The following is a 16,821-nucleotide window of genomic DNA, read 5'->3' as shown; positions in this document are numbered from 1 at the left end:
GCATGCAGTGGTGCTAAGGAGTTCAATGCTACCAAATTGCAGCAGTGGGTTTTCACACTTGCTTTCCACCGGCTTTCACAAATGGCAGGCAATGGGGAAAAGGCCTAATAATTTGCAGAATATCGTGGGCCATGTTGTGGCTCCTGTTGTTGCCTGCTCACTGGCACTAGATACAGCTGAGCAGGACGGGCTGGGCTCAGGTTTGAATCGGTGGTGGGGAACATATGGCAAGCCTGTCCGGGGCAGCAGTCCTGCCACGTGCTAGGAGGTTTTTTGGGAAGCTGCCTGCTGTTAGCACACTGCCCTGGGCTTCGACTGCTCTGTTTTCCACACAGCATGCACTCATTTGACCAAACACATCCTCCAGCACTCACCCACTCGTTTTTGTGCAATGGCTCAATTTGCAAATGCTCAGGGGCAGATCCTGACCCCAGCGGTAATTGTAAGGGCCCGAAGCCGCAAGCTGGGTGAAGCAATACTGGATTTACACTAGAATGGGGAGCTGTCCCTCAGCTAACCATCTCCTTCTCTAATACCACATCCTGCCAGAGAGCGCTGAAAATTGCTGCCCTTTCTTCCATTTCCTCGGGCGATTCACAGAAACTTCCCCCAGGACTCCCCAGCGAGGCCTGGCTTGCGGTCCTACCCACCTCCCCCCCAAGGCAGGCTCCCCACAGTACCCCAGTGCAAAACCACCCTCCTGACAATGCTTGCCGGGCCCCACGGGACAGAAAGGGGTAGGTGCTTTAGATAGGGATCCCTAAAGAAATGGAGGCCAGAGCTCAGCTGTTGTAGTCAGTGCCATTACACTGATTTACCCAAGCCAAGTTGCTGTGGTCCTTTACCTTCAGTATGATAGCGTTTCCCCTGCACCACACATTATTTTATATATTCAGAGTACCACGTCAGTGTTAGATGGGCAAAATCATCAGATCATCTCTCTTCTCTGTAATGTGTCCAGGATTGCCAGCCAGCACGGTCCCTGCAGCGGAGAACACCCAGCTCATCGCTTTCCAAAGGCATATGCAGCTACTGGATCATTCTGCAAGTGCTCCAAAAGTACTCATTCTAAAAAGAAGAGAAAAAAATGTTTAAATGTGGAGCTGTGCTCAAGGTAGCAAAAGCTGCATGACTGATGTTCATTAAGTTTTGGTGGTCTCCCAGCTCAATCACAGAATGCACTCAACTTTGAGAATGAGTGTAATTATGTGTGCAGTGCGGCTGTCGGAAAAATGATGTCTATACTTGGGGAAATACACGCTTTTTTTCCTCTGGTGTCTTGGAGATTGAGCTGAAAAAGAGCCAGAGTAGAAATCTTCATATTAAAAAAAGCCTCCACGAAACACAATGCCACTACATGGTTGTTTTAAAAGCTAAAAAATGGTTACCTCTAATACCCGGACCGTTAGCTATGAATCTTCTGTTTTCTTCATTCCATGCAACTTCTGGACAACCACTGTTTTGCTTACTGTAATAAAGTGACTTTCTGTAGGCACAGGTGGTTTTTAATTATCATATGCTGACTTTTTAAGGAGCACTGTGTACTACAATCAGGGCAAATGAACAGCTAGTTTTAACAGTGGAGGAACAATCTTTTATAGTCACAAGGCAAGGCAAACTTCCTTGACATGGTCTCGTACAGATGGAGCGGCAACAATTTGGGGTTACCTTTAAGGCTCCCCTAATTGGATCTTGGCCACGTTAAGTCCGGCTGACCTAAAGCGTGTTGGTGCCAATGAAAGTTGCAGTGGGTAGTTTGACTAACTGAGTTTGTTAAGCGGGGTGAATAATATATCCCTTTCCTCACTTTAGTGGCTTGGGTATGAAGTCACCTTGGAGATGCGTATCACGGCTCATTTGAAAGCACATAGCATGTGAGTAAATTATATGGTACTGCACCTTTTGAGGGATTGCAGTCTCACATGAGGACTGGGAACATGTGACAGAAATAGCATGATGTTTTTCTTCTGTGTTGTGTGTTATTTCCTATGGTGTCCAGAGTAACAGAGAAATAAAGGACATGTGGGGATTGTTTGGGAATTTTCTCCTGGAAGTGCAGCTAAAGTCTTAGCTTTTTACTTTATAATCTTCCTTGCACAATGTTTTTTTCAACCTGGTTCCCGAATTGAGCAGCTGGTGAGGCAGGTAAACACACACAGATGAACAGAGCATGGACCTCCTTCTGTGTGAAAAGATTTCGTCTCAGCAAGAAAATGCTGTGAGCTGCCTGGATCCGTCCCCTGCAGGAACCCAGGCAAATCCCCTCGGTCAAGAAGGGTCCTCTCCCATCCAAATGGAACGCTTTTTGTCTCGGCATCTTTACAAAGACACATACAGCCCATGGCGTGAGAGAGGGGCTGCCGTTTTGTCGCTGTACGCCTGTTTCTCCTCTCCGCTGTGTTCGTTGGTTTGTTGGTACTCAAGTCCTATCATCTGATGCGAGAATCAAACGCACGCCCCTGCTCTCATGTCCACTGCGGTCATTGGGGGTCACACACCCTGTCCGTCTCCTGCCTGACAGAAAGCGGATCCAGAGCCCTCGACTCTCTCTGATCTTAGATTAACAGGGACAGGATGAGGCAGAGGTCAAATTCAGGCCCCCTGGGGGCAAACTGAGCAGAAATGGTGCACAAAGAAGCTCTTGATTCTTCTGTGAGCCAATATGACTTTTGTCTGGGGCTGATCACCGGCTCCCCACGAAAGGCCCTTTCCCCGGCTCTTGGAGGGACCCTTCACTGTCAGTCCAAGTTGTGCGCAGGTTTGCGCTGCTGAGCTCCCTGCAGCTGGAGCCGAGCAAAGGGTCTTTGGCATAAGCGAGACTCACAGTATCTCCCCTGGTGTGAATGGTTTTCCTTCTGATTCACCCCACCATCAGGAAGAGGAGGGCATCTGGTATCGCTTTACCACAGCTGAGTTTTTGCATAGTGCCTTCCCATCGGTGCATCAGGAGGTGAATTTTCTGTACCTATTTGAAGTCATTTCGTATGTGAAGAAACAATGAATCACAAAGAGAAGCCTACAGCAATTAGAAATTCCTTTCCTCTCACCTTTGCCAAAGCTAGATTTTTTCCCTATAACAAAGCCCAGGCAAGCCTTCCTACGCACAACAATGATTACGTAGATCACTCTGGATTTTGTTTTTTTCACAGGCCATGAGCAAGCAAAGAAGCCTAGGAGAACGCTCTATTTCACGGGGATGTTTGTTATGCTTCCTTGGAAATCCCATTGTTTGCTGGCAGTGCCTGCTTGTGGCAACAAGTGCTGTGCCCTCGTGAGGTCGGCTGCCTTTAATTGTGCCAGGGTACTAGCAAATAAGCATGAAATTTGGCAAACTAAAAAGGTGCCCCTGGAATAAGTCAGTGCTGGCAGTTTGGGCATTCATTTCAATGTGCTGAAGTGGGACCGGCAAGCGAGTGCTTTGCGAGGCTGCTTCCAGTCACACGTGTCCATCCGTCAGCGAAACCCGTGCAGGCAGTGCACATCGTGTCCCCTCTTCCTTGCGTGTTGCGTGTGTCCCCGTCAAGGCTGGAACATGGGGCCAGTGCTTTCCCAGGACAGGACTGCTGAGACACACCGAATGAGTAAGGTCTCATTTGCATAACGATTGCACACTCACGCTGTGAAGGAGGTTTCCTAGGCACAGCCTCATTTCCTGCTGTAGGGAGGTTTGCCTTCATGTAGGAAAAACCTGATTCTTGGTTCTGAAGACAGAAACCAGTCTACATTGGCATGCCACAATGCCGTCCTCCTGGCAGGTTTGGGTCCACCCAAGTCTGACTGCATGCAGGCACACTCTGCCCCTCTGAAGCAAAACCGAGTCTCTGCTTTGAGTTGGATTTGGGTATCCTGCTCGCATGGGCCGTGCTTTGCTGACAAGAGGTCTCATTCCACTCCTAAGAGGCTTTTCAAGGTACCAATGCCCCAGCGTCTGCATGGCTCCTCCTCTCCTTGTGGGCTTCACCCAGGAGGTTTCAGTGGGAGCAGAGGTCTGCTTCGAATGGGGAGGGAGGAACCCGGGGTGGCAAATGCAGGGCTGAGCGCTTTGGTCTCCACCACTCAAGGCTTTCCTTGAAGCATAGAGCTCAGCGCCATTCCCTTGCCGCGGCGAGAGGTAACTCAGCTAGAGCAGGTGAAGTAAACTGGTTTTGGACTAGTGCAGGAGCTAGTGCAGGAAAGCAGATGCTGAGAGGAGATTCTGGTAGTGAGAGGGATTTGTATCAAAATCAGCTGCCTGGCAGGGCAAGAGATCGCTGTCTCTATTCCCTCTCACCTGGGTGATGCTGTTCTGAGTTACAGAAGGGCAGGATGGATTTATCTGCCCCAGGGACCCCTTTAACGTACAAGCTTTTGGTAACAGGATTTGTGCCCCTCTGCCCCTGCCCAGTGTCTTCTGAAATCTTTATTCAAGATTTCCTGCTTCACTGATAATGAATGATCTCATTTATTCTCAGCTCCGGAAAGTTATTCCCAAGCTTGCTTAAGTTGCCTGGAACTAACGTGTTTCCATATAAAAAGAGAGAGAAAATTCAATGGCATTTGACTACACTTAAATTATTTTAGCATTTAAAGACATATTGTCTTAACATGCCCGAAACAGGTCACTAAGCATTGCAGCCAGAAAGCCATTTTTTCCCCACATTAGCAGAATGGTGGCAAATAAAATAAAAAGCGTTTAAAACAAGGAGCTGAGCTGAAAAAAATGCACAAGACTTTGTACAAAAACTCAGAAATGGCCATACAGTGTCAATTCCAGAGTCACGTTTCAAGCATCCTGACCCCTAAGAATGCCAAATTCTTCATTTCCCAGGTGTTACGCGCTACACTTTAAGCGACACGGTAAGTAAACACATTAAATGTTTTGGAAGAAACTCAAAGGAGGAGAGCCGAGGCTGCTTGGGGCCCTACTGACCTACAACAACAAGTGGCCTTGCACTCAACTTTAGAAATGCCTCCACAAAAGCAATTTTCACACATGCTCTGTCCCATCCCCACCACTAAACTCAGAGTCAATATTTTCCCAGCTTGCGCCCACAAAGGCAGAGCTGTTGTGCCTGTGCCCTTAGCGCTGCTGGGGTGGTTGCTCTCATCCCCACAGCCCTTGCCCAAAGTCCGACCCTGGCTGTCTGCGAGGTTTTTCAGACTGATGACGCTGCCAGGAGCCACGTACCCGTCTTGCCGTCCCTGTGCTCCGCAGCACTGCCAAACCGGCTGTCCCTCGCCTGGCGATCCCAGGAGCCAGACCTTCGGTGCAGTGAGCGGGGCATAAAGGCAAGTTCTCCATGAGCCCTGCGCTCTGGTGCTGGAAATGGTGACTCTCTGCTGCACCGCAGGCGAAAATCTGTAAGGGAGACAGACATGTAAAGCATCACTTCATCAGTAAAGAGAGCAGTAAAGTCCGAGGGACAGCTTTCTCTGACACAGCTCACCCCACGCTAGGAGAGCCACAAACTGCACGCGTGCCATTTCCTTGCCACCCACGACTGCCAAATTACCACTGCGGCAATCAGAGACCTTGCCATCCTGGGTGTCCGTCGGTGGGCTAAATGCGTCAGGGCTGAGGTTATTGCCAAATCCCTGGGAGGACACGGTGACTCTTGAATTCTCAGATCATGAGCTTGAGCAGCTCGTTTTGAAGTTGATGAATTTGCAGGAAGGGTGGCTGTGGGGTGAATAAAATCCATCATATCACTTGGCATCGCTTCTAGCCTCCGCCAAAGGCAGGCTGAGGTTCAGGGTACCTGTGGCTTTGAGGGACAAGGCTGACAAAATACTCTTGGTGGCTGCATAGCTCTTTGGCAGCTGATGCTAGCCTTCGGTTTGGAAAGAAAGGAAGACTTCGCTGGAATCTAAGACTTTATCAGGAAACAGAGCCTTGCAGTAATGATTAACTACTCCGAGGACAGCACGCACGAGGAACGGTGAGAGCCTTCTAGAGATGCCGTGCATTTCAGATCAGGACTGACCAAAGCCACGCGTCTGCCCCTTTGGGGATGTCTGGCTTTCCAGCTTCCTTTTCTATTCCAAAACAGGGCATTATGCCAAAAATGTCATAATTATTTTTTCCATGTTGGGCTTGGCAATGCTCCAACTTTTGCATTAAGAAAATGTTGAAAGCTTTAATTTCTACTTTTTTGGATGCATACAAAAATATCAGTTTTCGTAAGCTCAGAATGTTCTCTGCTCTTTTGAGCATGAGCACAAAGCACTGCTTTTCCACAGGAAATTTCTGAGCTAACTCCCCATGGCAGGACGTGGCTGCGCTCCCACCCTCCATCCCTGCTGCACCGAGTCCGGTATCTGAGCCCCACGCACGCCACAGTGGGATGACACTGATGATGCCCCATGCAAAGAAATCCAGCATCTGGAAGCGAGGGATGTAGTCTTCAAGGTGACGACTAGGTGGGAATGAAACCAGTGCCAGAAATGTCATGGGGCACTGAACCACTCAGGAATACTGACTGATGAATGGATTTTTTTCCCCTCTGCTTGATTTGAGCCCATCGGAAAAAAACAACTTGGGTGAGTTGAAAAAAACCAACAAGTTTTGATGAGTGATGAACTGGCTGAAATGAAATATCCCAGTTCAGTTATCCCAGCAGCAAGGAAAACTAAATACATAGGTGAATATGTTGGGAGAAGAAACAATCCCAAGTCAGATCACTTGCCTGTTTCAGAAGCTGTATCTTCCACCAGAAAAATCCTTTGGGTGGTAAAATTCCCAGCGAAACTTCGCTGCAGAAAGAGAGCCCTGCACCTCCACGAGTGGAGCGGCTGACTTACCTGGCTGTGTCAGGCTATCTGCACAGGGATTTTGTCGTGGAGGCAATGGCTGAGGAGGAATTACGTGAGTCAGGACAAAGGAGCGGTAACCAGAGCATCGCCTGGGACGGGGCACTGCTCAAGAGGCAGGAGTCTGGCCGGGGAAGCCAGCAGCGGTGACCAGGCACTGGTAGCCCTGACCAGCAACCTTTCCCCGGCTGAGCCTTTGGAGCTGCTGAGGGTGGGGTTGGGAATACCTTTTTCTGGGGGCTCTTCCCATTCCAAAGACAAACATGTTAGAAGTGAGGAGGAGAGGAGCTGGTTAGAAACGAGGCTGCCTGAAAAGAACGGCTTGGACTCACCCTGCCAGGTTTTCCAGCCGTTGTAAATGCAGTCTGATTTCTGGTATTTGACCTTCTTCATTTAAATGCTCCTGTCCTCTTGGTGAGCTTTCTACAGGGGCTGAAACTTGCTGCTCCTTGCTCCGCTGTCGCAGTGATGCTTGTTCTTGGCATGGGTGGGCTGAGCAAGTGGACCTCCTGAATGAGCTCCAAATGTTTGGGAGGCCACAGGCGCACGGATCTTGTGAGGTACTGAGCTCATAGAATCATAGAATCATAGAATGGTTTGGGTTGGAAAGGACCTTAAAGATCATCTAGTCCAACCCCCCTGCCATGGGCAGGGACACCTTCCACCAGACCAGGTTGCTCAAAGCCCCATCCAACCAGGCCTTGACTGTTTCCTCCTGACTTCAATTCTGTGTCCTTTTTACAGTCAAAAAGTCTCACCATCTTTTCTTGCTCTCATCTAAACCCTATTCTTCCCTCATTTTCTATCCCCTTATTACAACTCTTCAGTCTGGTTTCCACCAGCCCCCTCTCAGCAGTGACCTGCAGGCTTATTCCCATGTTGTTGTGTATCCAGATGGATATCTACCTCCCATCAGCTACTCTTCTCTCCTGAAATTAACCCCTATTTCCCCGCCTCTACCGCCTAAATGACAGCAGTTCTGGGAGAGGCAGCTAAACTGGCTTCTCTTCCTCATTTGTGTGGCTTGGGCTTGTACAACTGCCTCAGCTTCCCGTTATAATGAAGGGCACCGACAACCAGCCTGACAAACCGGAACAGAAAGAGGACATCCATCACAGGACCACTGGGGACCATTGACAAATGTCTATGGACAAACGGTGGTTCCCTGCTGGGGCTGGTGCCTGTTCAGTATTGCATCTCGCCTCCTAAATTCCTACTGGGTTTTCCTATCAAGAGGCTGATGCCCCCTGGTGACTGGGTTGGAAGGATCACACTGGCATCCATCAGGGTAGGGCAGAGAGATTTCTCAATATTTTTTTGATCCGTTGTTTTAATCTCACAGTTTGCTGGGAAAGCTTTTAATCATACAGGATGGCATTAGATAATGGGAATGTTGGAGTAATTTAGGTTTGGCACCGGCTTTATTAAAATGATGACTATTTGTGCAAGACCAAACTTCTACATTTACTGATGGAACACCTTCCATCCGTCCTTCCTTCCATCCATCCTCTCTTCCCTCCTTCCATCGGTTCATTGGTCCATCCGTCCATCCATCCATCCAACAATCCTTTCTTCATCATAAACACAAAGGATGACTGCTACTGACCCAGCACAGATTTGCAACGAGTGTGTGATTTGTAAGCCTTTCCAGCCCATTGAACCTCCTCTCTCTCCTCCCTGTGCTCCACACGTGCTCTTCTCACGAGCAGCCCCGAGATGAGGCGCCAGATGCACTGTGCAATCCGAGGCTTGCCTCAGCGGGGACTAGGACCAGCTGTCCAAACGTCCTCCGCCCCTCTGATGTAACCCAAGACGGTCATGGAGGCTTCCTCCACCTCTCGGCAAACTTGTGACATGACCGGCTGACGCACTCCAAGGAAACCCACTGAGGGGGACACATGACTCACAAAGGCTTGAGATTGCCAAAGCACCTCTAGTGACATTACCATGAAGCACGCAACAGGCAAGACGGCATCCGGAGAGAGAAAGGTCAGCCTCCCCAGTTAAAGGCATTGCGTGTCATCTGTTGTGTGGGCCACGGATGAAGAGGGTACTAAAGGAGCTTTGGTTTTAACCCCTGCGGTAGCCAATGGTAATGGTAATTCCAGGTTTGGTAACAGTGGGCACACCACAGACGCTGAAAAAGTTTCTCCCTCAAGAAGTGATAAGGTGATGGATGGCTTGAGTTACTGTGACTACTCCCATTCTTATCTCTTTGCAGTTTTGTGGCTGGCTGCTGCTTTTGGAAAGATTTTTCTTTTAATGCCCTCTTAAGAAAAGTCAGATATCTTGCGACCAGAGGAAATACTAACACCACTAACATTTGCACAAAAACATAGCATTTCAGAGAGTTTACAGGAAGCCTTACTTCAAAAAAAGCACCGTCCTTCCACAGAGCACCCAGGGAGGAGTTGTTGCTGTTGCTTCCTACCTCAGACAGCCCCAGGCTTGAAAGCAAGCATCAGTTGTCCGTTGCCTGAATCCCAAGAGGCTGGAAAGGGTTTCAGATAAAATATACAGACTTGTGGGCAAGAACCCCACAGCAGGGTTACTGACAGGACAGGTCTGGGATGGGCTAAGTTTTCAAATGACAGGGAGATGTCAAATGGAGCACCACTGCAGCTGATGGGAGCTGTGGTTGCTCAGTCCTCCAGAGAGCGGCCAGCAGAAGTGTCCCAGGCAGAAAAACTGCACAGCGATACGCTGGTGGCCCTGAGGACACGTAGATGGCTGTGGTGTCCGGTGGGTCTCTCCAGTACCAGTCTTTAGTCCCTGTCCCCGCCTGTTTCACACACCTACTCTACCGTGATGTGTTTTGACACAGGCATGGGCGAACTGCCCTGGCAGGAGCCTGTAACACTCGTGCAGGAGGCGAAGCCGTTTGGTAAGGAAGGCTTAGGCAGGGCAACCTCGGAGGCACACCGCAGACGCTCTCACCAGCGGAAAGAGAGTTGCAGCCAAAGGTGACTCTGACGGTGGGCGGTGCGGGTGAGGAAGAGCTGCAACAGAGGGATAGAGGTGGTGCCAGTAGAAACCATGGAAAGAATGAGGGAGGTTCACTCTCTGAGACAAATTATTTGGGGTGTGTCATCAGGACCCGGCTGCGTGGTTGCTGGACTGGCAATCTACGTCCAGCCGGCACAAGCTGTTGAGGTGGCAGGCTGGTATGTGGCCCCAAGCTTTTGAGTTGCTCAATCATGTGCAGGAGTGAGAAAAACACAGGGTCTGGAAGGGCTGTTATGGGCTGGGAGTAAGATGAGCAACAGGATAGGTGGAAAAAGCCCAAGCCAAATCCAGACAGTCAGCGAAAAGTTAAGACAGATAGAAAAAACCAAACAAATCCTGCTCGGGTCTGAAAGTGGACTATTCCTCTTAGATTTGCCTGACCCAAATAGCTAAAGGCACGATAAACCCCATGACGTTGCTGCTACTGCAATTTAAAACTTCTGCAAGTGCAGCAGTGGGCACGTGGACCCAAGAGCTGCAGCGGAAAGATGCATCTTTAGCTACTGTGGCTGCTCAGGTGCAGAGGGGCTGGCAGCGAGCAGGGCAGGGGTAGAGTCTGAAGCCTTTCGGCCACTGGAGCTCTAGTAATGGGACCGCAAATACATGGGGTCATCATTTACAAAAGGTGGGGTGAGAGGACGGAGTCCCCTTTTGTGATGCTCCTGCCAAGTGGAGCAGAGGAGCGGAAAGGGCAGCGTATGGGAGTCGGAGCAAAAGCGTGTTCAGGCTGCGCGTGCCTCTGGGCTGAGTCTCTCCGGGGAGTCCAGGAAAAGTTTCTGGAGGATGAACAGGGACCGGCCAGAGCAGTTCACGGACAGGCGGGGAAGCCTGAGGGGGAAACAAAGATGTGTCACCACGTATCCTAACTGGGTCACAGCAAGAATGGAAGGAGGCTCCAAGAATCGATTTTTGCCCCATCTTCCCACTAGCAAAGGCTGTGCTAACAACGAGGCTGTGGCTGGGGTTGCCATTAGCTGTCACCAGTTACCCGGCAGAACAGGTTTCTGTGTGACAACTGGATTACAGGAGAAGGAGAGAGGAAGTGAAAAGCTGAAGAGCAGCTAATAAGGGCCCTGTGACACAGAGTTAACCCAGTTAACTGGGAATGACCAATGATCCCCTTCTAACTCGATGCTGAAGGGAGACACAAAAGACCGGGCAGACCAGGGAAAAATTTGTACCGTCCAGACTCATCTTAAACATTGACTGAGCGGCACCAAGGGCTGGATAAGCACTGCCAAAAATAAGTGCTTAAGTTATCTTAGAAGACGGCAGAAGGTAGCAGCAGGCTACCTGCACAGACCCAGCACGTCAAGCGTAAACCCTACAGGATAACCCAGTGTTTGAAAAAGATGGGCAAGATATCCCATGGTCAGATCAACAGAGGCTGTTCTGTGACAGACCTCAGGTCAAACAGCGAGAGCCAGCTTGCCTGCAGCCATCAGGACGTGCAAAGGGGGTCCCTTGTACCCCTACATCGCCATACTTGATCTGGAAGATCTTCTTGTCTTTGGTCAGTGTCGCTCGGTCAAGCATTTCGTCCTGAGAAGTGGTGATAAGCAAAGCATCGCTTACTTTGCCTGAGCAGTGCTGGGTCTCGGTTGTACTTTGTTTACCTGCAGGCCTGTGGCAGGCAGAAATGATGTTGCGGCTGCAACACTCAGAAGCTGGTGGTATATCTGCCAGAGAAAGACCACGAGAGCAGTGTGTGCTAGAAGGTCTGTAGCAAACGCAGCAGAGTGAGCAGCACAGAAAATAAATCAATCCCAGGCTGTAGCCTTGCAACCAGAGTTCACATGCAGCAGCCTGGAGCATCTGGGCTCTCCTGCTGTGCGCTGTCGGAGCCATCCATGGTGTGTAATGTCAGTCTGCTCAGATCACACCTTTGTTTTGCTAAGTAGTCATCCCTCCTCCTCCTCACCTCACGCACTCCCCACTGGGGAGAAAAGTGCAAAGAAAACTGGCAGATTCTGGGCAGAGCTATTTCATCACACCCCAGGTCTGCCTGACCACACCTTTGCTGTGGTTGGTGCTTGTCAGAGGAAAGATAGCAGGGAAAGTAAGTCCACGTCAGGAAGCGAGTATCAAGCTGGGAAAGAAGCAGAGCTATCATTTCACATGACTCACCTTTTCCGAAGAAAGGGGCACAGGCCACACGGCCAGGGCAGCGCACTCAGGCAAGCCTTTCCCACCTTGCCTCCCAGCCCCACCTACAGGGACCCTCCCCGGTTGCCATTCACAGCCCTCTGTTCTCTGGACAGGACATCAACAACTACGTTCCCAAAGACTGCTGCTGGCCGAACGACTTGTCGCAACCGGCCTCCTTCTGCTGGATTGCTGCACGTGTGCGTGGACAAGCTCACCGGTTCCCTTTCATGGCCGGTCGCAGACTGGCTTTACTCTACAGGATGATGCAAGGCAGATTTAAGCCCTGCTACCTACGAGCTCAGCTGAAAATTGTTACTGGACAACACAAAGCAGAAAAGCAAGGAAAGTCACTTTTGAGCATAAGATCCCCCTTTCATTTGCCTGATCTCAAGAGCATCTAATACAGGAGGGCAGCTCAAGGAGAGAGGGAAAGAGCCAGTTTATTCCTCCACAAGGGCCTCTGGCTGAGAGCTTCTGAAATAGCACTCTCGCTTTGTGATGTGTCTCAGGACCCACCACTCTTCCTTACAAAGATCCTGTTGCACCGGTCAAGACATCACAGGTCTCACACTCATAAACACCAAGCAACGCAGGCCGACGCAGCTCGCACGGCCCTCTGGCAAAGACCGGGAACGACGAAAAGTTTTTGCTTTTTCTCACATCTTCTGAAAGCGTGAGAAGTGATGGGATTAACAGAGATGATTCAGATGCTGCAAGAATCCTTCCTGTTCACAGGGACCCACACTCGGGGTGCAGCTAAACCCAGCGGGCTATTCTATCATTATTTTAGGCCAACAAGATATCCACATTATGCCCAAACTCAAAAACTTCCCTTTCCCCTGCTCCCAGCTGTATGATAGACACTATGGCAGAAACACTATGGGGAAGACTCGAGTGCTGGTACTTGTTCTGAGGGAGCCTTCGTCCTGTAGCTACACACACACCTTGAGCTGCCACGTGTTACTGTGTTCAGCTGCAGAGACCGATCAACTTGTGCTGCTGCCTCCCTGCTGTAATCCAAAATATACCCAGCATAACTTTTCTGAGGGCACGGAGAAGCCCAGATCCATGCTGCTGTCACGCAGTACATGTTGGATAGGCTGCGCTAGGAGCTGCGCTCTTTCTTCCTTTAAGTCTTCCTCCAATTACGCCAGCTAATAGCTATGTTCATTGGAACATGCATCGATACATATTATTAGCAATACTATGGTTTCTCTCTCCAAAAGTAATTGCTGGGGCTTCAAACATCCTGCTCAGCCAAGCCAGGCCAAGTTTCACTTCAATCAAAACACACAGATATTTTGACTTTGTCTAGAACTTTTATTTCAAGGAGTAGAATTGTTTTGAGCATATTCACAAGAATAAATATAAAATTACTCTTCAGAATAAGAAGATGAGTTCTTATAAAAATATATCTCTATCCCACAGAACCACTTAGGTGGGGTTCTCATTAGGAAATATTATTTAATAAAAAAATAAAACACTGAAAATAAAATGCTTGACCTATACTGATTGGATCACCAAACAACTGAAATTTTTAAAAGCATATAAATATTGTAAATATGGTTAATAAAAATAACATTTAAATAGATGGGAAGCCACTGAGTCCATCAAGATGAACAGAACACTGTAGGAAGCCGCCGTTTCTTCTACAGGGCACCAACTTCCTTGTATTCGCTGGCGTTCGTTTGTCTCTTCTTGCTTCGGTACCTGGAAGTAGAGAAGAGAAGTGTGAGTTCTGGAAAGCCCGTTGTTCCAAACGGCTTTTTGGGGAGTGAAGGGAGGGGGGGATGAAGGAAGAAAAAAAATGCTGTATGACCTCCTCATGTTTGTTTTAAACGCCTAGCAGCTAGGCTCTGTCTGTGCTTATTTCCAGGTCTGAGATAACTTGCATGCAGAGTCTCATTTCTCAACTCTTCACTGAAGATTTCACATCTGCATTAAAGTCTTGCTGCTGGTACTAGGTTTGTCTTTGAGAAATCCTGTTGGATCCTTCCCTGCAATAGGGCCGAGTACCCTAACCAACTAGGCCATCTTCTGTTTGAGATGACGCACCATCGAGTCTTCGGGTAGGAAAGAGGAATTACAGTGGTTACCATCTAGCTATCAGATCTGTGAAGCCGAGCTCTCCCTCTGGGGGTTGTTTCACCTTCTTGGCTCTCTGACAGCTGCTTATGATTAGTTATGAGCCTGAAGAATGATTCCTGCTGCTTGTGGGTCTGTTAATGGAGAAGACTACTGTCCTCCATGGTAAAGCTGATGAGACAATACTCGTGATATCATAGTCACCACAATAACACGGCAGATAAACAAAATAACTAGTATTAATCCAGCTGCTCTCCAGTTCCTGATGACTGGGGAAATGGCATTACCAAGAAAAGGAACTAGAATTTTCCTGTTCCCTGTCTGCTCTCTCCTTTACCTCAACATACCCTCTAAGACGGACGTGAACTAACCTATACAGTCCTCCGTCAGGGTTAAAAGGCAGCTCAGGGTACTGTGGCCTAGCCGGCAATTTGGGTTATGCTACACAGTCAGCATACTTCCTTCTTTGAACACTTCACTAAGAGCAGGCTAGCAGGTCTGTATATCAAACTATCTCCGCGCAGTCAAGTGCGTGGAGGTATCCCAGTCTAACCTGGAGGTGGGCATCTTACTATGCATACCATCAGTGGACACCTTACTATGCATACAGCTGACTCGCTTTCCTGAGCCACGAGGAAAATCTTTCTTACCTTCTGCAGATGTAGTAGCTTGCAATAGAGATGGCGATGAGGAAAAGCAGAACTACGATAACTGTCAGTGCCACATACTCCTTACCGAGGGGTTGTCTGACGAGTTCTGAATGCACACATCGGACACCAGAGAAGCCTACGTCACACCTGAGGATAAGAGACACAGAATTAGAGACATCGCCGTGGGGTTACACTTTAGCGGTCCACAAAGCATGCTATACTGCTGGCCTGCTGTTTCCTCAGAGACAAGCAATTTGAACTGATGTAACTCAAGCCCACGTGGTCCTAGAAATGGTTGCAAATTCTTCAAGTAAATGAGGAATACCCTTAAAAATGCCTAGAGGGTCTTTATTTTGTGGGCTGAATCAAAGGAGAGACCTTGCTGCTTTGCCTGAGGTCTGGATCTCACACTACTGTAAATACAGATGAACAAGGAAGCACATCAGAATGAGTGTCCCAAGTTTAAGTTGGATCGGTGCCTAATTTCAGGTGTCTATGACTCTCACCCAGGTTTCACTGGAGCCAGCACATGTGCTTAACACTTGCTTTAATGCAGCTGAGGTGTATTATAGATAGACTGCTCCTCTTTAAGTTCTTGTGAGCATTTAAATACTTTGCTGGATTGGTGTTCCAGCGAAGCGTCAACAGCAGCGAGACCAAAGGCCACGTACGGTTCATCTCAAAGCACACCTCAGGGAGGTCTGCACAATGCATTGCACCCTGTCCGTACCTGCAATAGTGCTCATCCAAGTCCACTATGTACACGCACTGTCCGTGGAAACAGTAGTCCTTCATTTCAGGCTTGCATCTAGTTATCCCAACTTGAGCCACACGCGGACTGTTCTCTGTCTGGACTGCAAGGAGATTTTGTTAACATCACATCAGCCTAATTTTCCCTTTGTATTTCCCACACAACATGCAAGCTTTACAAGTACGACTAATCGTCTCGCTACCAAGAGACCTCCAATGCAGTAAGCATTAAAGCAGGCGAGCCTTCTGAACAGGGAGAGGATTTTCCCAGGCAAGAGTTCTACTGACTTTTCCTTTGGGAGTTCCACATCAGCTATTTCTGCTTTTACAGCAGAGTTCTCACCTCAGACAGAACTCTTCTGCTGAAGAAGCAATATTAAAGGAAATGCAGGCTAAAAAATGGTTCTTGTTCAACAACACTGAGCACTTTGCAGGATGTTGGCAATGTTGCTCAACAGAAAAATGATTTCCAAGGGCACCTCAGTGAGGCCACCAGCCCAAGGAAGATGGGAACCAAAGACTTGTTATTTACAGAGCACGTTGTGCAGTACACTTACTTAGTGCTGTTGTGCAGTTCTCCATGTCACCAGGCCCACATAATGGGATCACTGTTGTGCCCAGGACTGCCTGCAATAGGTAACCTATAAGAGAATACAAATAAAAGTCAAAACTAGATGCTTTTCAAGTACAGTTAAGTATTTCAGCCGGTGTACTCATTAAGTTAATACAAGAAGAACAGAAGCTTTTTATCTTAGTAAGAAAAGCCCAGTGTTTTAAGCTGAAAAAATACAGGTCTGAGAGATCTGCTGCCTTTATCATATAAGGCATCCCAAAGAAACATCTCTGAAATACAAGCTTTTAAAGTAGAACAGAGATCAAACAGGAACTCGGTGGCTGGGACCACCTCTCACCCACACTCTGCGTGACACTGGGCAGGAACAGGCTTGGAGAGATTACACAGGAGAGGCAGAAATTAGGCAAACTCTGATTATGCTAGGTTTCTGACTAGTCTGGCATGGCACCTGTGCAAGGGGCACAGCCAGGGTGCCACAATTAGGCATGACAATCCAGCATTCATCGCAGAAGGAGTTCTTTTGGTCATCAAAATCAAGATGTCCTTGAGTCACAACAGTCCAGGGGGAGAGAATCTCCTAGGACTCAGCAACTCAGTGCACCTCGTGACTCAGCACACCAGGTCAGTGCTGAGCCAGGCTCAGCACCCCACCACTGGCTTCAGAGACCACATACTGCTCGAGGCAGGCTTAACACAAAAGCTGCTCTTGAGCAGCAAAGAGCTTCCTCAGCGGTCTACTTGCTGTAACCAGCCTGAAAGGCTGGACAGTTCCTGCACTAATACCCGCTCCTGTGTTGGAGTTTTTCAGTTAACGGCCCA

The 16,821-nt window shown here is 48.8% G+C and overlaps 1 protein-coding gene and 1 long non-coding RNA gene across 3 annotated transcripts in view; both read right to left on the bottom strand.

The window, feature by feature from the left end:
* Positions 1-50: 50 nt before the first annotated feature.
* LOC142409609 (uncharacterized) lies at positions 51-5,946 on the bottom strand. The gene is made up of 3 exons (XR_012775707.1): positions 5,427-5,946; positions 5,168-5,338; positions 51-1,068 (listed from the first exon to the last, which is right to left on the bottom strand). It is a non-coding gene; the product is annotated as an uncharacterized LOC142409609 (long non-coding RNA).
* A 7,313-nt stretch (positions 5,947-13,259) lies between these two features.
* The window catches only part of LOC142409607 (bifunctional methylenetetrahydrofolate dehydrogenase/cyclohydrolase 2, mitochondrial-like), an 86,067-nt gene continuing 82,505 nt past the window's right edge, over positions 13,260-16,821 (bottom strand). For both annotated transcript variants that reach the window (XM_075501353.1, XM_075501355.1), the window contains 4 exons: positions 15,986-16,069; positions 15,409-15,532; positions 14,679-14,825; positions 13,260-13,653 (listed from right to left, as the gene is read on the bottom strand). In XM_075501353.1, coding sequence (XP_075357468.1) covers positions 13,593-13,653; positions 14,679-14,825; positions 15,409-15,532; positions 15,986-16,069 — 416 coding nt within the window. In that variant the 3' untranslated portion in view covers positions 13,260-13,592. The remainder of the gene's footprint in view (positions 13,654-14,678; positions 14,826-15,408; positions 15,533-15,985; positions 16,070-16,821) is intronic.

This window comes from Mycteria americana, chromosome 4 (assembly GCF_035582795.1).
Source record: "Mycteria americana isolate JAX WOST 10 ecotype Jacksonville Zoo and Gardens chromosome 4, USCA_MyAme_1.0, whole genome shotgun sequence".
Classification (NCBI taxonomy): domain Eukaryota; kingdom Metazoa; phylum Chordata; class Aves; order Ciconiiformes; family Ciconiidae; genus Mycteria; species Mycteria americana.
The sequence above is the reverse complement of the archived record's forward strand: the minus strand, read 5'-3'. Positions and strand labels throughout refer to the sequence as shown.